Consider the following 21,211-nt stretch of genomic DNA (forward strand, 5'->3'; position numbering starts at 1 on the left):
GGATCAGGGGGTATGGAGAGAAGGCAGGTACAGGATACTGAGTTGGATGATCAGCCATTATCATATTGAATGCCAGTGCAGGCTCGAAGGGCCAAATGGCCTACTCCTGCACTTATTTTCCATGTTTCTATGTTTCTAACTACTTACTCTGGCAGCTTGTTCTACACACCCACCCACCCTTTGTGTGAAAAAGTTACCCCTCGGATTCCTATTAAATTTTTTTGCCTTCACCTTGAACCAATGTCCTTGGGTCCTCGATTCCCCTACTCTGTGCATCTACCCGATCTATTCCTCTCATGATTTTGCATACCTCTATAAGATCTCCCCTCATCCTTCTACTCTCCATGGAATAGAGACCCAGCCTCTCAACCTCTCCCTCTCACTCACACCCTGCAGTTCTGCCTTCATCAACCTTTAGGCTCACGTCTTCAAAAAAATGAATCAGATTTGTGAGACACGATCTTCCACGTACAAAACCATGCTGACTATCCCTAATCAGCCCTTGCCCATCCAAATGCCTGTATATCATATCCCTCAGAATACTCTCCAGTAATTTACCAACTACAGATGTTAAGCTCACTGGCCTACAGTTCCCAGCATTTTTCCTGCAAAGCCCTTCTTGAAAAGAGGCCACCCTCCAATCCTCTGGCACCTCTCCTGTATTTAAGGACGACTCATAAATTTCAACCAGGGCTCGTGCAATTTCCTCTCTAGTTTCCCGCAATGTCCTCGGATATATCTGATCAGGCTACCTTCAAAGACGACATTACCTTCAGTACTTCCTTGACGCTGACTGCTCTCATGATTTGGTGAAAGTCAATAGGCGGGATGGAAGCCGGTCTGAATACTGCTGTATTGGAGCAAAGCTCGCTATTTGTACTACAACATTAAGGCAGTCGGAGATAACTTGGCTTGCTTTCGGTGGTTGATCGCTTGTATGAATCCAATACATTCTTTGTTCATCCCGATGACCTTTGACAAAATCCCATAATTCATTGCATGCGCGAGATACCAAACTCGCTTATTGAACCTGTTCATTAGAATCAAATACAAACAATTCCCAGCTAAGGGCAGATTGAGGATTCTTAGCTGATTTTGCTTTCCGACTTCCTTCAGCCAGCTGAGATCAAGTAGCAACAGAGGCAGAGGATCAAACGGAAAACCTTTCTAGAATGTACTACATTTACTCTGATAATGTAATAATCTAGATTTAGGCCTTATACTTCCACCCAAACGATTCTACTCACTTATACAGTCCACAGACCAGTGGTTTTCCAACTCTTGCAGCTTCATCAAAGCATGATTCAGCAATCTGTTTGTCTAAACTCAGCAGCTTTTCACATAATACTCCTTTACCTGAAACATAAAGAGGATTATTGATTCAAAGTACCAGATACAAGGATTTTTTCCCCCTGTATTTTGATAAATACTGGGTTAATGCATTGGAGCAAAGTAGCTTATATAGCATTTAGGACATTGTACTCCTTAGGTAACATTTTAACCTTCTACTGAAATACACTTAATCTCAAACTGATGGTATACCTGGTCGTGTTCTAAAAACCTGTGCGGACCAACTGGCTGGAGCTTTTACGGACATTTTCAACCTTTCACTACTGAGGTCTGAGGTTCCCACCTGCTTCAAAAGGGCATCAATTATACCAGTGCCCAAGAAGAGTAAGGTGACGTGCCTCAATGACTATCGACCTGTGGCACTAACACCTGTGGTGATGATGAGCTTCGAGAGGTTGATCATGGCGCAAATCAACTCTTACCTCGACAAAAACCTGGACCCACTGCAGTTCGCACAACAGATCAACGGTGGATGCGATCTCGCTGGCCCTCCACTCCGCTCTGGACCACTTGGACAACAAAAACTCATATGTCAGGCTGTTATTCATTGATTACAGCTCGGCATTTAACACTATCATCCCCTCCAAGCTGGTTACCAAACTCGCAGAACTGGGTCTCTGCGCATCCCTCTGCAATTGGATCCTCGACTTCCTCATCCACAGACCACAGTATGTTCGTATTGGTGGAAATGTGTCAGACTCGATAACAATCAGCACGGGAGCACCTCAAGGCTGCGTGCTCATTTGCGTGTTTATTTCCCCCAAAAGTTTACCATACTTTTAGGAAGAAAATCTGATTGATTTTTCTTGGTGCTATTAAAAATAATACATGTAAATGATGCATTTTTGTCACACCAGGTGAATAACCCATTAAAAATTGCAGAAGATAACTTTCCTAAGCCACTAGACTAAGTGGGACCCGTTGGGACCCAGCATCACACGGGAGGGCTGGTCACCAACGCAATATTCCACCTCTCCACCAATTCCAATATTGCTCGCCAGTGGGGGGGAGGGGCTTTCTGTTGCACTAGTATGGGTGTTGCGGGCCGAAGGTACTGGTTTCTAGAGGGCTAGTGTAGACATTGTGGGCCGAATGGATTCTTGGGCTGGCAGCCAACTGTTGCAACGATTTTAAAAGCCAAGCCAAGGCAAACATTTGGGCAGCAGCCACCTGACAACCAAAATTCATTTTGTGAACACAAACATTTAAAAAAGGCGAGGCAAACGAGAGGAGGGAGCCCCAAGGTGACTGAGTGCATCCTCTTGGCAGCGGCCCAAACAACAACGTGAGCTGCAACAACAGCCATGTCACCGGACCGTGCGGTGGATGAAGGGCTCACGAGTACAGATCAGTGGCATTGGCACTTAATTTTAAGGTTTAACGACCCAAAGTGCTGGATTAACTCAGCAGACTGAACCAGTCTGAAGAAGGGTCCCAACGTCACCTATCGATGTGTTCTACAGTGATGTTGCCTGACCTGCCGAGTTATTCCAGCACAGTGCCCTTTTGAGTATTTGCAATCAACTGCAATTCAACTACTTACAATGATAACCTCTTACAGGGTAATAAACAGACAATTGGCAACAACAGACACTATACCTCCCCCCAATGGTCTGTATAATCAGGGTTTACAGTATTTACTTTTTTTCTAGAGGCTAGACAATCCCATTTTCATCTCCCCAACCTTCCCTAAAGACAGGAAATCGGAACACTCCTGCTCTGGAAGGCTATACAGCACTGCTTTAATAAGAAATAGAAATTACGGAATACAGGTCCATTACTGAATTTCCAGCACCCTTGGTTCCAGAGCCTTTCTGGGTTATGTTTTGCCAGAACATAGGTCATGGCCTCCCAGAGGAGCCCAACGGTATCGTATACGTCCGCCGAGGCCACCAGGGAGATGTGATATCGGCCCACAAAGTTGGTATCGGGACTCAGCTATGGGAACGGATCTGCCGGCTCCGGCTGGGCCAGGGTTCCAGAACCCCGACCACAGTGAGCAAATTCAGCCTGCTGATCAGCTGCGGAAGTAGGCTATGAGAATGGATCAGCTGGTTCCAGGCGGCCTGGAGTTCTAGAGCCCTGGCCGATGTTTCTATTTCATAGTACCAGCATCTACAGTTTTATTTTCAGGCTATTACTCCAGAATAATTGAATTGTCAGTTGAACATAGGGGACTATGAAGGCATGAGAGGGGAGACTGGAACGGGATCCTAGCAGGAATGACGGTGGAACAGCAATGGCAGGAATTTCTGGGGAAATAATCCGGAAAACGCAGGATCATTTCTTTCCAAAAAGGAAGAAAGATTCTAAGGAGAGAGGAGGCAACCGTGGCTGACAGAAGTTAGGGATAGAATAAAACTAAAAGAAAATATGTATAACACAGCAAAGGTTAGCCGGAAGCCAGAGGATTGGGAAACTTTCATAGGACAACAGAAGGAAACAAAACGGGCAATACGGGCTGAAAAGATGAAGTACGAAGCTGGCCAGGAATCTAAAGGACAGTAAAAGCTTCTTTAGATATGTTAAGGGAAAAAGAGTAGCAGTCAAATGTGTGTCCCTTGAAGGCAGACATGGGGAACAAGGAAATGGACAAAAAGAGTTGAACAGGTACTTCGGATCTGTCTTCACTAAGGAAGACTCAAACAATCTGCCAGATGTACTGGAGGACAGAGGATCTAAGGGGGTAGAGGAACTGAAAGAAATTTTCATTAGGCGAGAAATAGTATTGGGTAGGCAAATGGGACTGATGGAAGATAAATCCCCTGGGCTGGATGGTTTGCATCCCAGGGTCCTCAAGGAGGTGGCTCTAGAAATAGTGTACGCATTGGTGATCATTTTCCAATGTTCAATAGATTTAGGATCAGTTCCTGTGGATTGGCTAATGTTATCCCACTTTTCAAGAAAGGAGCGAGAGAGAAAACGGGGAATTACAGACCAGTTAGCCTGACTTTGGTGGTGGAAAAGATGCTGGAGTCAATTATTAAAGAGGTAATAATGGGGCATATGGATAGCATTAAAAGGATTTGTCCAAGTCAACATGGATTTATGAAAGGGAAATCATGCTTGACTAATCTTCTGGAATTTTCTGAAGATGTGACAAGTAAAATGGATGAAGGGGAGCCAGTGGATGTAGTGTATCTGGACTTTCAGAAAGCCTTTGATATGGTCCCGCACGGGAGATTGGTGACTAAAATTAGAGCACATGGTATTGGGGGAAGGGTGTTGACATGGATAGAAAAGTGGTTGGCAGACAGAAAGCAAAGAGTAGGAGTGAACAGGTCCTTTTCAGAACGGCAGGCAGTGGCGAGTGGAGTGCCGCAAGGCTCAGTGTTGGGGCTGAAACTGTTTACCATATAGATTAATGATTTGTAAGAGGGAATTAAAGTGACTGAAAGTTGTCATGCAGGTAATGCAGGCAGTGAAGAAAGCTAATGGAATGTTGGCCTTCATAACACGAGGATTTCAGTATAGGAGTAAAGAGGTTCTTCTGCAGTTGTATAGGGCTCTGTTAAGACCACATCTGAAGTATTGTGTAGTTTTGGTCTACTAATTTGAGGAAGGACATCCTTGTGATTGAGGCAGTGCAGTGTAGGTTCATGATATTGATCCCTGGGATGGCGGGACTGTCATATGAGGAAAGATTGAAAAGACTAGGCTTGTATTCGCTGGAGATTAGAAGGATAAGGGGGGATCATAGAAACATATAAAATTATAAAAGGACTGGACAAGCTAGATGCAGGAAAAATGTTCCCAATGTTGGGTGAGCCCAGAACCAGGGGCCACAGTCTTAGAATAAAGGGGAGGCCATTTAAGACTGAGGTGAGAAAAAACCTTTTCACCCAGAGAGTTGTGAATTTGTGAAATTCCCTGCCACAGAGGGCAGTGGAGGCCAAATCACTGGATGGATTTAAGAGAGAGTTAGATTGAGCTCTTGGGGTTAGTGGAATCAAGGGAATCAAGCACGGAGGCGGAGAGGAGAGCTCTTCAGCGCGTCATCCACAGAGCGTAGAAGATTATTGGGACACAGCTACCAGCCTTGGAGGGCATCTACTGTACACAGTGCCTCAGGAAGGCTGTCAGCATCCACAAAGACTCCTCACACCCTTGTAATAGTCTGTTTGAACTCCTACCTTCCGGCAGACGTTACAAGGCCTTCTACGCCCGCACCTCCAGACTCAGGAACAGCTTCATCCACAGAGCTATAGCTGCTCTGAGCCGGCCCTGCTGAGTTCCCCCCACCCCCATGAACTGTCTCCCTCGGATGGTCACGTTGCACATTGACCTGGCACTGACACATTTGCACTTTAGACTGTTTTACTGTTTTATTGTTCTTTTTTTATAAACCGTGTTTCTCGGGGTATCTAAATTTTATTAGTTGTTTATTTTATGACATCGGATGGAAGCTGCATACCAAATCTCATTGCACCTATGTACCATGACAATAAAATATATTATTATTATTATTATTATTATATGGGGAGAAGGCAGGCACGGGTTATTGATTGGGGACGATCAGCCGTGATCACAATGAATGGCGGTGCTGGCTCGAAGGGCCGAATGGCCACCTCCTGCATCTATTTTCTATGTTTCTATGTTTGTATGAATCATACAAGCTGGCATTGGCAGACACTGGTTTGTTTGTGGTAGGATCAATTAAGCCACCTGGATTTGGTATTTAAGTGCTTCTGCATTTTGAAAATAACTTTCCTTGATTCAATGTGTAGCACAGACAGGAACAAAGCATCATTTTAATAAAATAATGATTCCTTTAGTAATCTCAATGTATGCATCAATTTAGCTCCAACTTTATGAATACATAAGATTGTAACTCAACATAAAAATAAAAATACAAAATCTGTTCAAATTATCAGCTTGTTTGCCATTCCACTGATTCCTCCTTCCACCACAATTGATAGTTTGCTGCAGCTACATAGCAATTATTCAAGAAGTCAAAGTACTGGTGAAACTCAGTGGGTCAGGCAGCATCTCTGGGGGAGATGGACAAGCGATGTTTTAGTATGAAGAAGAGCCCTGACTCAAAATGTCACTTATCCATGTCCTCCACCTGCTGAGTTACTCCAGCACTTGGTGCTCTCAGCAAAATTCCAAAATCTGCCGTATATTGTGCCTCTGTTCAAGGACTCCATTTGATTGATCACTCATTACAATGAAGCCAAACACTTCACTATCCAGAGCAATACTGAGAATCTTCATCCTTAATAGACAAGGAAAACATTTCCAGCAGGAACCATTCATTTGCAAATTTGACTAATTACTTACAATTTCCTAGTCCAAGGATGTTTACAGAACTCAATGTGTTTTATTGGTCACGGTAAACAAAGATAGCACAGAATTGGCAAAATGCATGATATCAAATTCGGATGGCATAACCATATCATGCAATACTTTCCGAACCTTTACAACAAACTGTCAAACATTAGTCCCTGAACATCATCCTTTCTTTTCCCTCCAATTCCCATCGACATTTATCCACTACACACTGTACCTGCGCGTAAAGCATCCAGAACAACTTCCGAGCCCTCCTCTGCCAGCGAGCAAATAATGACTCCTGAGACACTATACAAATGGAAAAGAAACAATCAGTGATCTTTATAGGATAACTTGAAAAGCGTGACTATCACAAAGCCAGATCACCATTCCTAATTGTGGATAAAAAATTGAAATGTTCCAATTCTAATGCACAAAGGAAGGTTGTTGCAAAACACTATCATCTGTAGCATTAAATATGAACACCAAGAAATAGAATAGCCCAATATATATTGACTACAATATTACCAATGGCATATTTACTTGTTCCATCAGATTAAAAATAAACATCTTAGACTTAGTACAAGAAATAAGAAAACACTTAAACAGTAACATTTAGTTTTTGGGAGTTATTATAATTAACCCACAAGATTAACTTCCATCCACCTCATATCTTTCCTATCTATCCTTTTTACCTTGAACTAAGTGGCTCGGCAGACCTTCGATTGTGCCACGGCCTGCATGGGAACGGGCTATAAAGTTGGGCAGTATCGCTGGCCACAATGTGTTACTCTCCAATGAGCCAAATGCATTCTCCACTTGTTTTGAACAGAAGGTCACTGGAATAGTCTCAAGTTGATCTGTTTCCACGATAAGGCTGACTTTCGAGAAAGTGAACCAGAGGATGGAATCCTTGGCCGTGTCCTCAAAACTGCACAGGGGGACCATCTGCCAGGAGTATTTGTGGACATCCTTAACCTCACCCTACTCCCATTTGCTGTTCCAACCAGTGGGGTGCCTCAGGGATCTGTGTTGGGTCCACTGGGTTTGTCATATATGTCACCGGCTTCCAACCTGACAAACAGTTATCCACCATTACTCTCTGGCATCTCCCATTCAGCCACTGTTGAATCCATCTTGCTACTCCACTATTAATACCCAACAATTGAACCTTCTTAACCAATCTTGCATGTGGAACCTTGTCAAAGGCCATACTAAAGTCCATAAAGACAACATCCACCGCTTTACCCTCATCAATTTCCCGAGTAACCTCTTCAAATAATTCAAGGAGATTAGTCAAACATGACCTTCCAGGCACAAATCCATGTTGACTGTTCCTAATCAGACCCTGTTTATCCAGATGATTATATATATATTATCTCTAAGTATCCTTTCCATTAATTTGCCCACCACTGATGTCAAACTAACAGGTCTATAATTGCTAGGTTTACTCTTAGAACCTTTTTTAAACAATGGAACAACATGCGCAGTACACACTATTCCCGTTTCTAATGACCATTATCATCTTAGTGTCAAGTAAAACAAGTCAGTGTGCCTTAATGACCATCATCCAATGGGCTCTGATATTCACCATCATGAACTGATTCAAGAACAGGATTTTTCCCACTGTTATGCCCACTCTTCAATGGACCTCCTATATGCTTGGGATAAATGGCAGGAATTTCTGGGCATAATCCAGAAGACGCAGGATCATTTCATTCCAAAAAGGAAGAAAGATTCTAAGGGGAGTAGGAGGCACCCATGGCTGACAAGAGAAGTTAGGGATAGAATAAAACTAAAAGAAAAGATGTATAACACAGTAAAGAGTGGCCGGAAGTCAGAGAATTGGGAAACTTTCATAGGACAACAGAAGGAAACAAAACAGGCTGAAAAGATGAAGTACGAAGGGAAGCTGGCCAGGAATATAAAGAAGGACAGTAAAAGCTTCTTTAGATATGTTAAGGAAAAAAGAGTAGCGGTCAAATGTGGTTCCCTTGAAGGCAGACACGGGTGAAATTATTATGGGCAACAAGGAAATGGCAGAAGAGTTGAACAGGTACTTCGGATCTGTCTTCACTAAGGAAGACACAGACAATCTCCCAGAAGTACTGGAGGACAGAGGATCTAAGGGGGTCGAGGAACTGAAATAAATTTTCATTAGGCGAGAAATAGTATTGGGTAGGCTAATGGGACTGATGGATGATAAATCCCCTGGGCCTGATGGTCTGCATCCCAGGGTCCTCAGGGAGGTGGCTCTAGAAATAGTAGAAGCATTGGTGATCATTTTCCAATGTTCAATAGATTCAGGATCAGTTCCTGTGGATTGGAGGATGGCTAATGTTATCCCACTTTTCAAGAAAGGAGCGAGAGAGAAAACAGGGAATTACAGACCAGTTAGCCTGACTTCAGGGGTGGGAAAGATGCTGCAGTCAATTATCAAAGAGGTAATAATGGGGCATTTGGATATCAGTAAAAGGATTAGTCCAAGCCAGCATGGATTTATGAAAGGAAAATCATGCTTGACTAATCTTCTGGAATTTTTTGAGGATGTGACAAGTAAAATGGATGAAGTGGAGCTAGTGGATGTAGTGTATCTAGACTTTCAGAAAGCCTTTGATATGGTCCCGCAAGGGAGACTGGTGACTAAAATTAGAGGTATTGGTGGTAGAGTGTTGTCATGGATAGAAAAGTGGTTGGCAGACAGAAAGCAACGAGTAGGAGTGAACGGGTCCTTTTCAGAATGGCAGGCAGTGGCGAGTGGAGTGCCACAAGGCTCGGTGTTGGGGCCGCAACTGTTTACCATATATATTAATGATTTGGAAGAGGGAATTAGGAGCAACAATAGCAAGTTTGCGGATGACACAAAGCTGGGTGGCAGTGTGAACTGTGAAGAGGATGTTAGGAGGTTGCCGGGTGACCTGGACAGGTTGAGTGAGTGGGCAGATGCGTGGCAGATGCAGTATAATATAGATAAATGTGAGGTTATCCACTTTGGCGGTAAAAACAAGGGGGCAGATTATTATCTCAATGGGGTTAGGTTAGGTAAAGGGGAGGTACAGCGAGACTTGGGTATCCTTGTACACTGAAAGTTGGCGTGCAGGTACAGTAGGCAGCGAAGAAAGCTAATGGAATGTTGGCCTTCATAACAAGAGGATTTCAGTATAGGAGTAAAGAGGTTCTTCTGCAGTTGTATAGGGCTCTGGTAAGACCACATCTGGAATATTGTGTACAGTTTTGGTCTCCTAATTTGAGGAAGGACATCCTTGTGATTGAGGCAGTGCAGCGTAGGTTCACGAGATTGATCCCTGGGATGGTGAGACTGTCATATGAGGAAAGATTGAAAAGACTAGGCTTGTATTCACTGGAGTTTAGAAGGATGAGGGGGCATCTTATAGAAACATATAAATTATAAAAGGACTGGTCAGGCTAGATGCAGGAAAAATGTTCCCAATGTTGGGCGAGTCCAGAACCAGGGGCCACAGTCTTAGAATAAAGGAGAGGCCATTTAGGACTGGGGTGAGAAAAATAATTTTCATCCAGAGAGTTGTGAATTTGTGGAATTCCCTGCCACAGAGGGCAGTGGAGGTCAAATCACTGGATGGATTTAAGAGAGTTAGATAGAGCTCTAGGGGCTGGTGGAATAAAGGGATATGGGGAGAAGGCAGGCACAGGTTGGGGACGATCAACCATGATCACAATGAATGGCGGTGCCGGCTCGAAGGGCCTCCTCCTGCACCTATTTTCTGTTTCTATGTAAATAAACAAAGCTTATGTATTATCATATTTTTCAATAGATCATGCTTCTTTTCTGGTAGAGTACCATACCATGCAAAAGAGTAAACACAATGAATTGTAATTGATTTAAGGGGAAATAATGTGGAATATTTCCTGAGAGCCAAGCAAACTTGGTGCATTTACCTTAACTGTTCCAACAATCCAGTTGGTTCAATAAAAATCAGATGCATATTAATCACCATTATGACAGTAATAAGCAATGGCTGACACTAAAATAATGAATACATAGTTGACGTAATATCTCAGAGTAAAAAAACTCAACAGCAAATGTGATCCAGCTGAGAACTCAAAGATACTGTTACCTCAAAATAAGGAGTTTTTTCTGTTGTAAATGAAAGAAAACAGCAAAGGTGAGAACTGGGAACATTTTTGAATTCAAAGGGATGCTTCAGGTCTGGACCTATCTTCAGACTGGTTGTAGTTTTAGGAGGAAGCTGGAAGAAGTGAACATGCCAGGCGGTAGGTGAATACAGGTGAGGTTTTGAATGGCAGGGTGGACAATTGTCAGTGATGGAAGAAGACAAAGGCTATGAGATAAGGATAAGGAAAGAGGCACAAAAGGTGAATTCAAAGGAAGGGATTAAGGTAGAAAGGGTCAGGGGAAGGGGAAAGAGTTGTTTCTGGTTAGTTACCTAAAATTGGAGAATTCAATGTTCGTACCATTGGGTTGTAAGCTTACTTCCTGGCAAGGGAAGAGTTGCAGGACAGAAAGTTTGGTATGGCAATGAGTTAGGGAGTTAAAATGGGTATCAACTGGGAGATCCAGCAGGCCTTGGTGGAACGTGCAAGTGTTTGGTGAAAGAGTCGCCTATTCTATGCTTGGTCTCGCCAATATCGGGAGAACCAAATGCAGTGATCCAGAGGTGCTGCCTGACCACTGAGTTACTTGAGCACTGCCTTTTTTTTTCCAAAACTAGCATCTGCAGTTCCTTCTGTTTGCGTAAAACGAGATGGCATGTTCTACAGATGCAACCAAGTCAGAAAGAAAATACTAAGGCTAATGTGTGTCCCTTACGCACAGAATTGAGGAAAATTGCATGCAACGAGAAAACGCAAGAGAAATTAAGCAAGTATTTTAATAAATGTCACAACAAATCTCTCAGAAAATTGAGAGGAACTACAGGCTTGAAAGAGCTCATGGGAATTAACATCAGTAAAGAAATTAGTTTGGAGAAATTAATGGGTTTGAAAATAAATATCTGCCAAGAATCTAATGAAAGGCATTTCAGGATGCTGGGTATGGAGATAATGTATTCAGAGGTTATCTTTCAAAATTCTACATATTCTATAAAGTTCCTACAAATTAGGAGATAGCAAATTAAGAAAGGAGAGGGAAATTGGAAGGCTATAACTTGTGAAGTTCCACAGGGATCGATGTTACAGTCTCAGCTGGTCACAATCTACACCAGTGGTTTGGATGAAGTCAAGAGAGTTTATTGTCATGTGTCCCAGATAGGACAATGAAATTCTTGCTTTGCTTCAGCACAACAGAATATAATAGGCATGAATACAGAACATATCAGTGGGTCCATATACCATTATATAAATATATACACACATAAAATAAGCAGAAAAAGTGCAAATAAACAGATAATGGTCTATTAATGTTCAGAGATTTGATTCAGTTGAGTTTAATAGCCTGTTGGTTACACAAAAAAGCTGGAGAAACTCAGCGGGTGCAGCAGCATCTATGGAGCGAAGGAAATAGGCTACATTTCGGGCCGAAACCCTTCTTCAGACAGGCTATTCAGAGTTTAATAGCCTGATGGCTGTGGGGAAGTACCTATTTCTGAACCTGGACGTTGCAGTCTTCAGGCTCCTGTACCTTCTACCTGAAGGTAGTGGGGAGATGAGTGTGTGGCCAGGATGGTGTGGGTCCTTGATGATACTGCCAGCCTTTGAGGCAGCGACTGTGATAGATCCCCTCGATGGTAGGGAGGTCAGAGCCGATGATGGACTGGGCAGTGTTTACTACTTTTTGTAGTCTTTTCCGCTCCTGGGCGCTAAAGTTGCCGAACCAAACTACGATGCAACCGGTCAGCATGCTCTTTACTATGCACCTGTAGAAGTTAGAGAGAGTCTTCCTTGACATACTGACTCTCCGTAATCTTCTCAGGAAGTAGAGACGCTGATATGCTTTCTTAATAATTGCATCAGTGTTATCGGACCAGGAGAGATCTTCAGAAATATGCCCGCCCAGGAATTTGAAACTCTTGACCCTCTCCACCATTGACCCATTGATATGAATGGGACTGTGGTTCCCCATCCTACCCTTTCCAAAGTTCACAATCAGTTCCTTGGTTTTGCTGGTGTTGAGGGCCAGGTTATTGTGCTGGCACCTTTTGGTCAGTCGGTCGATCTCACTTCTATACTCTGACTCGTCCCCGTCCATGATACCTCCCCATGGTGGTGTCGTCAGCGAACTTGATGATGGAGTTCGCACTGTGACCGGATACGCAGTCATGAGTATAGTGAGTACAGCAGGGGGCTGAGGCACGCAGCCTTGCTCCCGTGCTGATTGTTATCGAGGCTAACACATTTCCACCAATACGAACAGTCTGTGGTATTTGAATGAGGAAGTCGAGGATCCAATTGCAGAGGGATGCGCAGAGACCCAGATCCGAGAGCTTGGTAACCAGCTTGGAGGGGATGATTGTATTAAATGCCGAGCGGTAATCAATGAATAACAGCCTGACATATGAGTTTTTGTTGTCCAAGTGGTCCAGAGCGGAGTGGAGGGCCAGCGAGATCGCATCCACCTTTGATCTTTAAACTGCAGTGGGTCCGGGTTTTTGTTGAGGTAGGAGTTGATTTGCGCCATGATCAACCTCTCAAAGCACTTCATCACCGTCAGTTAGTGCCACTGGTTGATAGTCATTGAGGCACGTCACCTTGCTCTTCTTGGGCACCGGTATAATTGATGCCCTTTTAAAGCAGGTGGGAACCTCAGACCTCAGAAGAGAGAGGTTGAAAATGTCTGCAAAAACTCCAGCCAGTTGGTCCGCACAGGTTTTTAGATCACGACCGGGTATACCATCAGATCCAGGCGCTTTTCGAGGGTTCACCCCTCTGAAGGATTTTCTGACATTAGCCTATGTGACTGAGACTGAAATACCATCACAGCGAATGGGGGCTCGAGAAGGAACATCAGTCCCAATCAAAGCGTGCGTAAAACGCATTGAGCTCGTCAGGGAGTGATGTTTCGCCGACATTCGAGCTACCTCCCGATTTCACCTTATAGGAGGTGATTGCATTCAGGCCCCGCCACAGCTGCCGAACATCTGTCTCATCCTCCAGCTTGGAGCAGAAGTCCCTTTTGGTCTTTTTGATGGCCTTACCAAGGTCATATCTGGACTTCTTGTATACCACTGTATCATCTGACATGAATGCCTGGTGTCTGGTCTTCAGAAGAGTGTGGATCTCAAAGTTCATCCAAGGCTTCTGATTGGGAAACATTCGGAAGATTTTTGTAGGGATGCAGACCTCCACACATTTCTTTATGAAGTCTGTAACGACTGTGGCGTATTCGTTGAGATCCGTTGCCGAGTCCCTGAACATTGCCCAGTCTACAAACTCCAAGCAGTCCTGGAGTTGTTCCTCTGACCCCCCTCCCCCCGATCAGCTCTGTACAGTCCTCACCTCTGGGGATGCGCTCTTCAATTGCTGCCTGTAAGTAGGAAGAAGAAGCACCACGGTGTAGTCGGATTTACCGGTGAGGGCGAGGGATAGAGCGATAGGCATCCTTGATTGTTAACTAGCAGTGATCGAGGGTGTTTGGTCCTCTGGTGCCGCAGGTGGAAGTTAGGGAGTGATTTCTTGAGGTTTGCTTTATTGAAGTCCCCGGCTATGGTGGTAAATGCCTCGGGGTAAGATGTCTGGTGTTTGTTGACCATGGCGTGCAGCTCCTCCAGTGCCAGACGGACGTCTGCCTGGGGTGGGATGTAGCCGCGGTCAGGATGATGGAGGTGAATTCCCTTGGAAGGTAGAAGGGGCGGCACTTCACCACCAGATGTTCGAGGTGTGGAGAGCAGGAGTTGGACAGGACTGCCACGTCTGAGCACCACGCAGAATTGACCATGAGACAGACGCCCCCACCTCTCCCTTTCCCAGATGCCTGCGTCCGGTCCATACAGTGGATGGAGAACCCTTCAGGCTGGACCGCTGAGTCTGGGGGTGAGCCATGTCTCTGTGAAACAGAACAGAGAGCATTCCCTCAGCTCCCTTTGATAAAGCAGCCTTGCCCTTAGGTCCTCCACTTTATTTTCTAGTGACTATGTTGGCCAGTAGGATAGATGGGAGAGTGGACTTCTTGTTAATGTTACACTTGAAGGAATCAAGTGCAACATATTCACATCTGCGATTGATACAAAGCTGGGTTGCATTGTGATCTGTGAGGAGGATGCTTGGCATAGCACAAGAGCAGATCCTTCGGCCCACATAAGACCAACTCTATAAACTGTCTGCACAAAATCCATATCCATTCCCTGCATATCAATGAGCCCATCCAAAAGTCTCCAAGGAGACTACAAGGCCAAATATTTTCAAGGAGAATCCATAAAGGCTTCAGATTAGATACAGGCTAAATGAATTGGCAGGGGTGTGGCAGATGGAATATGATGTGGAAAAATAGGTAATCCATTTTGATAGAATAAATAGAAAAAGGGAGATATTTTTAAAGCGGTGAGCCACTGAAAGATGTTGGTGGGTAACATGAAGCAGAAAGCTAACGCAGTTTTGAGGTAATTTTGAGGCAGGATATCTAGCTGCATTAATTTAGGAACATGATGGGACTGCATCAGGAAGACGGTTGAGTTTCCCTACTCAAGGAGGGGATTGTTGCATTAGAGGAAGTGCATCAGAGCTTCATCGGATTGGTTTCTGGTACAGCAGGTTTGTTGGGCAAAAATAAATTGAATGTAGAAGAATGAGAGGCAATGTGATTAAAAAATACAAAATTCTTACAGGCTTGACATGCTTCCTTAGCTTAGGTATCAAGATCTGGGAATCTGTCAGAACAGCAATGATAAGACATTGGTTTCACGTGAAGGATAGTAAATCCTTGGAATTTTCTACCCTGGATAGCTTTGGAGGATTAGTTGCGAAATGTAATCAAGTTTTTAACGATATATTGTTTGACATTAAGGGAATCATAGTGCAGGAAAGTGGGGCGAGGTAAAGTTTCAACCATGGCCTGACTTAATGGCAGAGCAGCACAAGAGACCATACAACCTACTCCTGGTTCTATTTCTTATGATGACTTTGACAATTTGCTGCAGCTGAAACATGGAAAGGATTAAGATAGATAGCATGTTGCACCTTTGGATAGCTGTAGATCTGCCCAGAATATCTGCGAAATAAAGCAAATTGGTAAATTTCTGAAATACACATGGCTCCAATTCTGGAAGGTCTTTGTTGAACTGAGAGCATATAACCATACCATTGGTCATTGAGCACAATGTCCGCATCCTGCCCACGTAACACCCTGGTATTCGCAAGAACATCTGCACTGAAGGCACTTTCCAGATCCTGAATGCAGTCCTCTACAATGTAAAGCAAGGTGCAGCCACTCTCCTCTTGAATACTTTTAAACAAAGCTCTGTTGCCACTGCAAATGCCAAAAAGTGCCAATCCGATGCGACTGCCCATCAAGTCACCGTTCACATATCGTCCCATTGTCACGTTGGAAACAATGTTATTAGAGGCTTCTGGAATGATGTGCCTTTGGCCACTGGATCTTGAAGAATGGGAATGACCAAGGACTTGAAGGCCATTGAATGGAGGTGTTGAACCTGAGGAAGTGTTTGAGGTAGCCGTGTCATGGCGAATAGTCACTGTGTTGGTATTAGAGTTGGATACACTTGTTCTGAATGAGATCATGTTCTGATTATGACACACAGGAGAAGAAACATTATTGTTGAAGCTGGTGGGACATGGGTTAGGTCGGAATACAAATGATGAAGACTGTGGTAGAACAGATTGATCGAGCACAGACATCCCAGCAGAAAGGTCCGTTGGTGGAGACCTAGGAAAAAGTATCAAAACACGATTAGATAACTAAATAAAGCGTGTAATAAAAATAAGATCTCTATTAACTTTGCTTCTTCGTTAATTTGATACATACAAGCTAGCTGAAACAGATTTTTAAGTGCAGAAAGGCACATAAAGTGGTACCAGATAATCACTGTCATTCCCCAGTTTTATAAATGGAATTCTTCCACGAGTCGTTTAAAGGAGCTGGTCAGAAATCAGGACCAGCACATGTTCTTGTGAGGAAGAAACACGAGAATGCCAAAGTTCAGGACACATGGATGACGAGCAATATTGCAAATAATAGAAAAATGAAGTGTTTGTAAGGTTTGGGAAACTGAAATCAGACAGGGCCTTAGAGAAATATAAATGAAGCAAGAGAGAAATTAAACAGGGAATCAGGAGGAATAAATAGGTTCAAGAGTGTTTTATTGTCATATGTTGCTGATAGAGCAATGAAATTCTTACTTGCAGCAGCACAACAAGTAATCATAGTACACTGTAAACAATATAATAAAAGGGTACTAAAAGAGGAAGTTGCATCGATTTTCAGCAAGAAGAACATGGAGCAGAGCGAGACCAGGGAGGGGTATGCGGATATTCTAGGGCATGGCGATATCAAGGAGGGGTGGTCTTAGGGTTTTTTTTTAAAGAACATTGAGGAGGATAGGTCAGTCCCCAGGACCTGATGAGATCTATTCAGGATGATAGCCTGAATTATTGAAAACACCAAGAGATAGGATTAGATTAATCAATTTCACATTTACCAGGGTGCAATGAAATGTCTTATTCACATGAAGCTCAGAGTAAACTGGATAGATATAGTAATAATAAATAACAATAAACACAACTGTTAAATAACAGAATGATGCACACTAGTTTAAGTCTGTATATCTTATCCTTCAAACTCCAGATTCTTCTCTTAAAAAGTGCAAGAGAAAATAGGGAATTGCAGGTTGACAGGCACCGTTAATGACACATCCAACCTTCCTGATGCATTGTACCATGAAGATGGAATGAATGGAAGGAAGTCCTTTGATGGACTGGAATGCGTTCACCACTCTCTGCAGGTTCTGGGTGTCGTCAGCAGAACAGTTGCCATACCAGGCTGAGACACATCCCTCTGTATAATCATTGCTCCAAAGGATCAATAGACAATAGGTGCAGGAGTAGGCCATTCGGCCCTTCGAGCCAGCAGCGCCATTCAATGTGATCATGGCTGATCATCCCCAATCAGTACCCCGTTCCTGCCTTCTCCCCATATCCCCTGACTCTGCTATCTTTAAGAGCCCTATCAGAGGCTCTTAAAGATGTATCCAGAGAACCAGCCTCTAGCCTAAGGCAGAGAATTCCACAGACTCACAACTCTCTGTGAGAAAAAGTGTTTCCTCGTCTCTGTTCTAAATGGCTTACCCCTTATTCTTAAACTGTGGCCCCTGGTTCTGGACTCCCCCAACATCGGGAATCATGTTTCTTGCCTCTAGTGTGTCCAAACCTTTAACAATCTTATATGTTTCAATAAGATTCCCTGTCATCCGTCTAAACTCCAGAGTGTACAAGCTCAGCTGCTCCATTCTCTCAGCATATGACAGTCCCGCCATCCCGGGAATTAACCTTGTAAATCTACGCTGCACTCCCTCAATAGCAAGAATGTCATTCCTCAAATTAGGGGACCAGAACTGCACACAATACTCCAGGTGTGGTCTCTCTAGGTCCTGTACAACTGCAGAAGGACCTCTTTGCTCCTATACTCTATTCCAATTGTTATAAAGGCCAACATGCCATTCGCTTTCTTCACTGCCTGCTGTACCTGCACACTTACTTTCATACTGACGAACAAGGACCCCCAGATCCTGTTGTACTTCCCCTTTTCCCAACTTGACACCATTCAGATAGCCTTCCTGTTTTTGATACCAAAGTGGATAACCTCACATTTATCCACATTAAACTTCATTTGCCACTAGTGGGAGGGGTTAAGACCACACGGCACAGCCTCAGAAAAAAAGGGCAAATCTTTAGAAAGGAGATGAAGAGGAGTCTCTTCAGTCTGAATGTAGAATTCATTGCCACAGACGCTGTGGAGGCCAGGTCATTGTGTATATTTTATGTGGATATTAACAGATTCTTGATTAGTAAGGGTGTCAAGAGTTTATGGGGAGAAGGCGGTTGAGGGGGCAAGGTAAATCAGATATGATTGAATGGTGAAGTAGACGCAATGAGTTGAATGGCCTAATGTTCTGCTTTTATTCCATGACTTATTATTGTGTTTCCAAGTTATGGGATGGATGTACAGGCTTCAGAGAGAGTGCTGAAGGGGTCCACTAGGATATGCAAGAAGGAACTGCAGATGCTGGTTGAAGCAGAAGATAGACACAAAAAGCTGGAGTAATTCAGCGGGACAGGCTGAGAGAAGGAAAGGGTGACTTTTCGGGTCGAGACCCTTCTTCAGACTGGCCCACTAGGATGCTACCTGCATTAGAGTATCAGCTAGAAGGAGATATTGGACAAATGGATTGTTTTCTCTGGACCAAAGGATAATGGGCAAAATGACTGCAGAATTTAAAATTATGAAAGACATATTTACAGTAGATTGAGTCCATCTTTTTCCCAGGGTGCCCCAGCGTCAAATACTCGAGGGCATATCTTTAAGGGGACAGAGGGAAAGTTTAAAGGGGATTTATAAAGCAAGTTGTTTATTTAAAACATAATGAGTGGTTGTGCCTGAATGTCCTACCAGAGGGTGCAGCGGAAGCAGATACAAAGCAATACTTAAGAGGATTTAAACAGACACCTGAACAGGCAGGAAATGAAGAATATGGACAACATGCAGACAGATATGCAGTTTAAATTGGCATTACAGTCAGCACATATATCACATTATGCAACTGCTTAAATGACAAGGCTCAACACAAGGCCCTACATATTTAAGATAGACAGATAAAGCTGGAACACGAGTCAGGCAGCATCTCTGGAGAAAAGGAATAGGTGACATTTCAGGTTGAAACCCTTCTTCAGACAGAGAGTTAGGGGAAAGTTAGGGGATTCAGGGGAAAGTTAAACGCGAGATATAGACGGCACATGGTTTTCCTTCCTACCCTACATACTTATCCTACTGGTTTAAACATGTCAAATGTCCGGTTGATCTATTGCAAGAACAGCAAGAATCTTCCTTGTTCTGCTCATTTTCTCCATGGCACATCATCGTAAAAAAACCCAAAAAGTAATGACACTTAAGGGTCCTGACCCAAAACCTCACGTATCCAATGTTCCGCAGATGTGCTGCCTGACACGCTGTTACTGAAACAAAAAGTAATGTTCTAGGGATGTTCCAAAGTGTTTAAAATCGAATTAACTACTTTTGATGTAGGAAAGTGACCAATTCAAAATCTGTGGTGCTGCATGTTAACTTATTAATATTTTAGTGAATGCATTATTCTATGTGAACTCTTGATAAATAGCTGATACACTTGCCCTCATGGCAACTGTCACTGTTCTTCAAAATAATTCATTGTATCCGAAATATCTTGAGAATTTTTCAAGAGCGAAAATAATTAAACAATTTTAACCTAATTCTATCCTTTATCTGTGCATCAGTGTCATCATGAAAGTGACCATGCAAGTTTGATTCTTGACTACCATAGCTCTATTTTTAAACATCAACCCATGTGTGTTTCACAATATATACGTATTATTAAATTGCTCAGTCATTTCTCCTCATTTAACGAAAATTGTTATTAGATAGCAAAAATTTGTAGAAAGTTGTAGCACACCCTCTGCTAAGTCAACTATTGACCAGTCCCTTCGAGCCAGCACCTCCATTCATTGTGACCATGGCTGAACGTCTCCAATCAATAACCCGTGCCTGCCTTCTCCCCATATCCCTTGATTCCACTAGCCCCTAACTATATTGTGAAACGTTGACAAGGCAAAACTTTAAAGAACTCTCTGCACTGTAATGCATTATATTGTGATCAGCAAAATGAAGGAGCTGGTCATCAACTTCAAGAAGTGAGGTGTAGTACACAGTCCAATCTGCAGCAATGGTGCTCATGGAGAGATGATTGACAGTTGAGTTCCTAGGCACCTATCACTAAAAATTTGACCTGGTCTAAACATATGGACGACATGGCCAAGAAAGCACAGCGACAATTCTCCTTCCTCAAATGACTAAGGAAATTCGACATGTCCCCAATGACTCTCACCAATTTCTACAGATGCACCATAGAAAGCATTCATGTCTACCATAGACACCCCAATTACTTTCTCTTCTCCTCTCTTTTATCAGGCGGAACACCATAAAAGCTTGTACACACAAATTATAAAATTCACAGGTAGCTTCTTTCCTGCAGTTAATAGACTCTTGAACGGACCTCTCAGATGCTAAGGATGTATTCCCGACCTTGCAGTCCCCCTCACATTGCACTTTAAAAAAATCTGCACTTGACCCTACATTCTACCCTGTTTAATTACTCTTTATGATTAATTGTTGTACTCATAGGCATGATCTGCCTGATTAAACCATAAACAAAGTTTTTCACTGTATCTCAGTTTACATGACAAGAATAACCAATATCAAAAATGACAATTTTTTAAACAATATGGTTTGGTATGACACAATTACACATTTCACAACTTTACAATAAATGCTCAAGCTTTACGGGTATTAATTAAACTGGATTGTTTTACATTGCAAAAACACTGATAAGCAACCAAAAAAGGGCACCTGTGAGCTATTAAGAAATACATCACAAAAGCATTGGTACCTTAT

At 43.2% G+C, this 21,211-nt stretch overlaps 1 protein-coding gene across 3 annotated transcripts in view; it reads right to left on the reverse strand.

Moving 5' to 3' along the window:
* Positions 1–21,211, reverse strand: part of LOC129711773 (inositol 2-dehydrogenase-like) — a 74,115-nt gene that overhangs the window by 28,028 nt on the left and 24,876 nt on the right. For 2 of the 3 annotated variants that reach the window (XM_055659710.1, XM_055659711.1), the window contains exons 2-4: positions 15,854–16,438; positions 6,860–6,930; positions 1,248–1,356 (exon numbers count right to left, since the gene is read on the reverse strand). In XM_055659710.1, the coding sequence (XP_055515685.1) occupies positions 1,248–1,356; positions 6,860–6,930; positions 15,854–16,438 (765 nt within the window). The remainder of the gene's footprint in view (positions 1–1,247; positions 1,357–6,859; positions 6,931–15,853; positions 16,439–21,211) is intronic. The other variant, XM_055659712.1, reaches the window with a different exon arrangement.

Source organism: Leucoraja erinacea, chromosome 30, assembly GCF_028641065.1.
Source record: "Leucoraja erinacea ecotype New England chromosome 30, Leri_hhj_1, whole genome shotgun sequence".
NCBI classification, from domain to species: Eukaryota; Metazoa; Chordata; class Chondrichthyes; order Rajiformes; family Rajidae; genus Leucoraja; species Leucoraja erinaceus.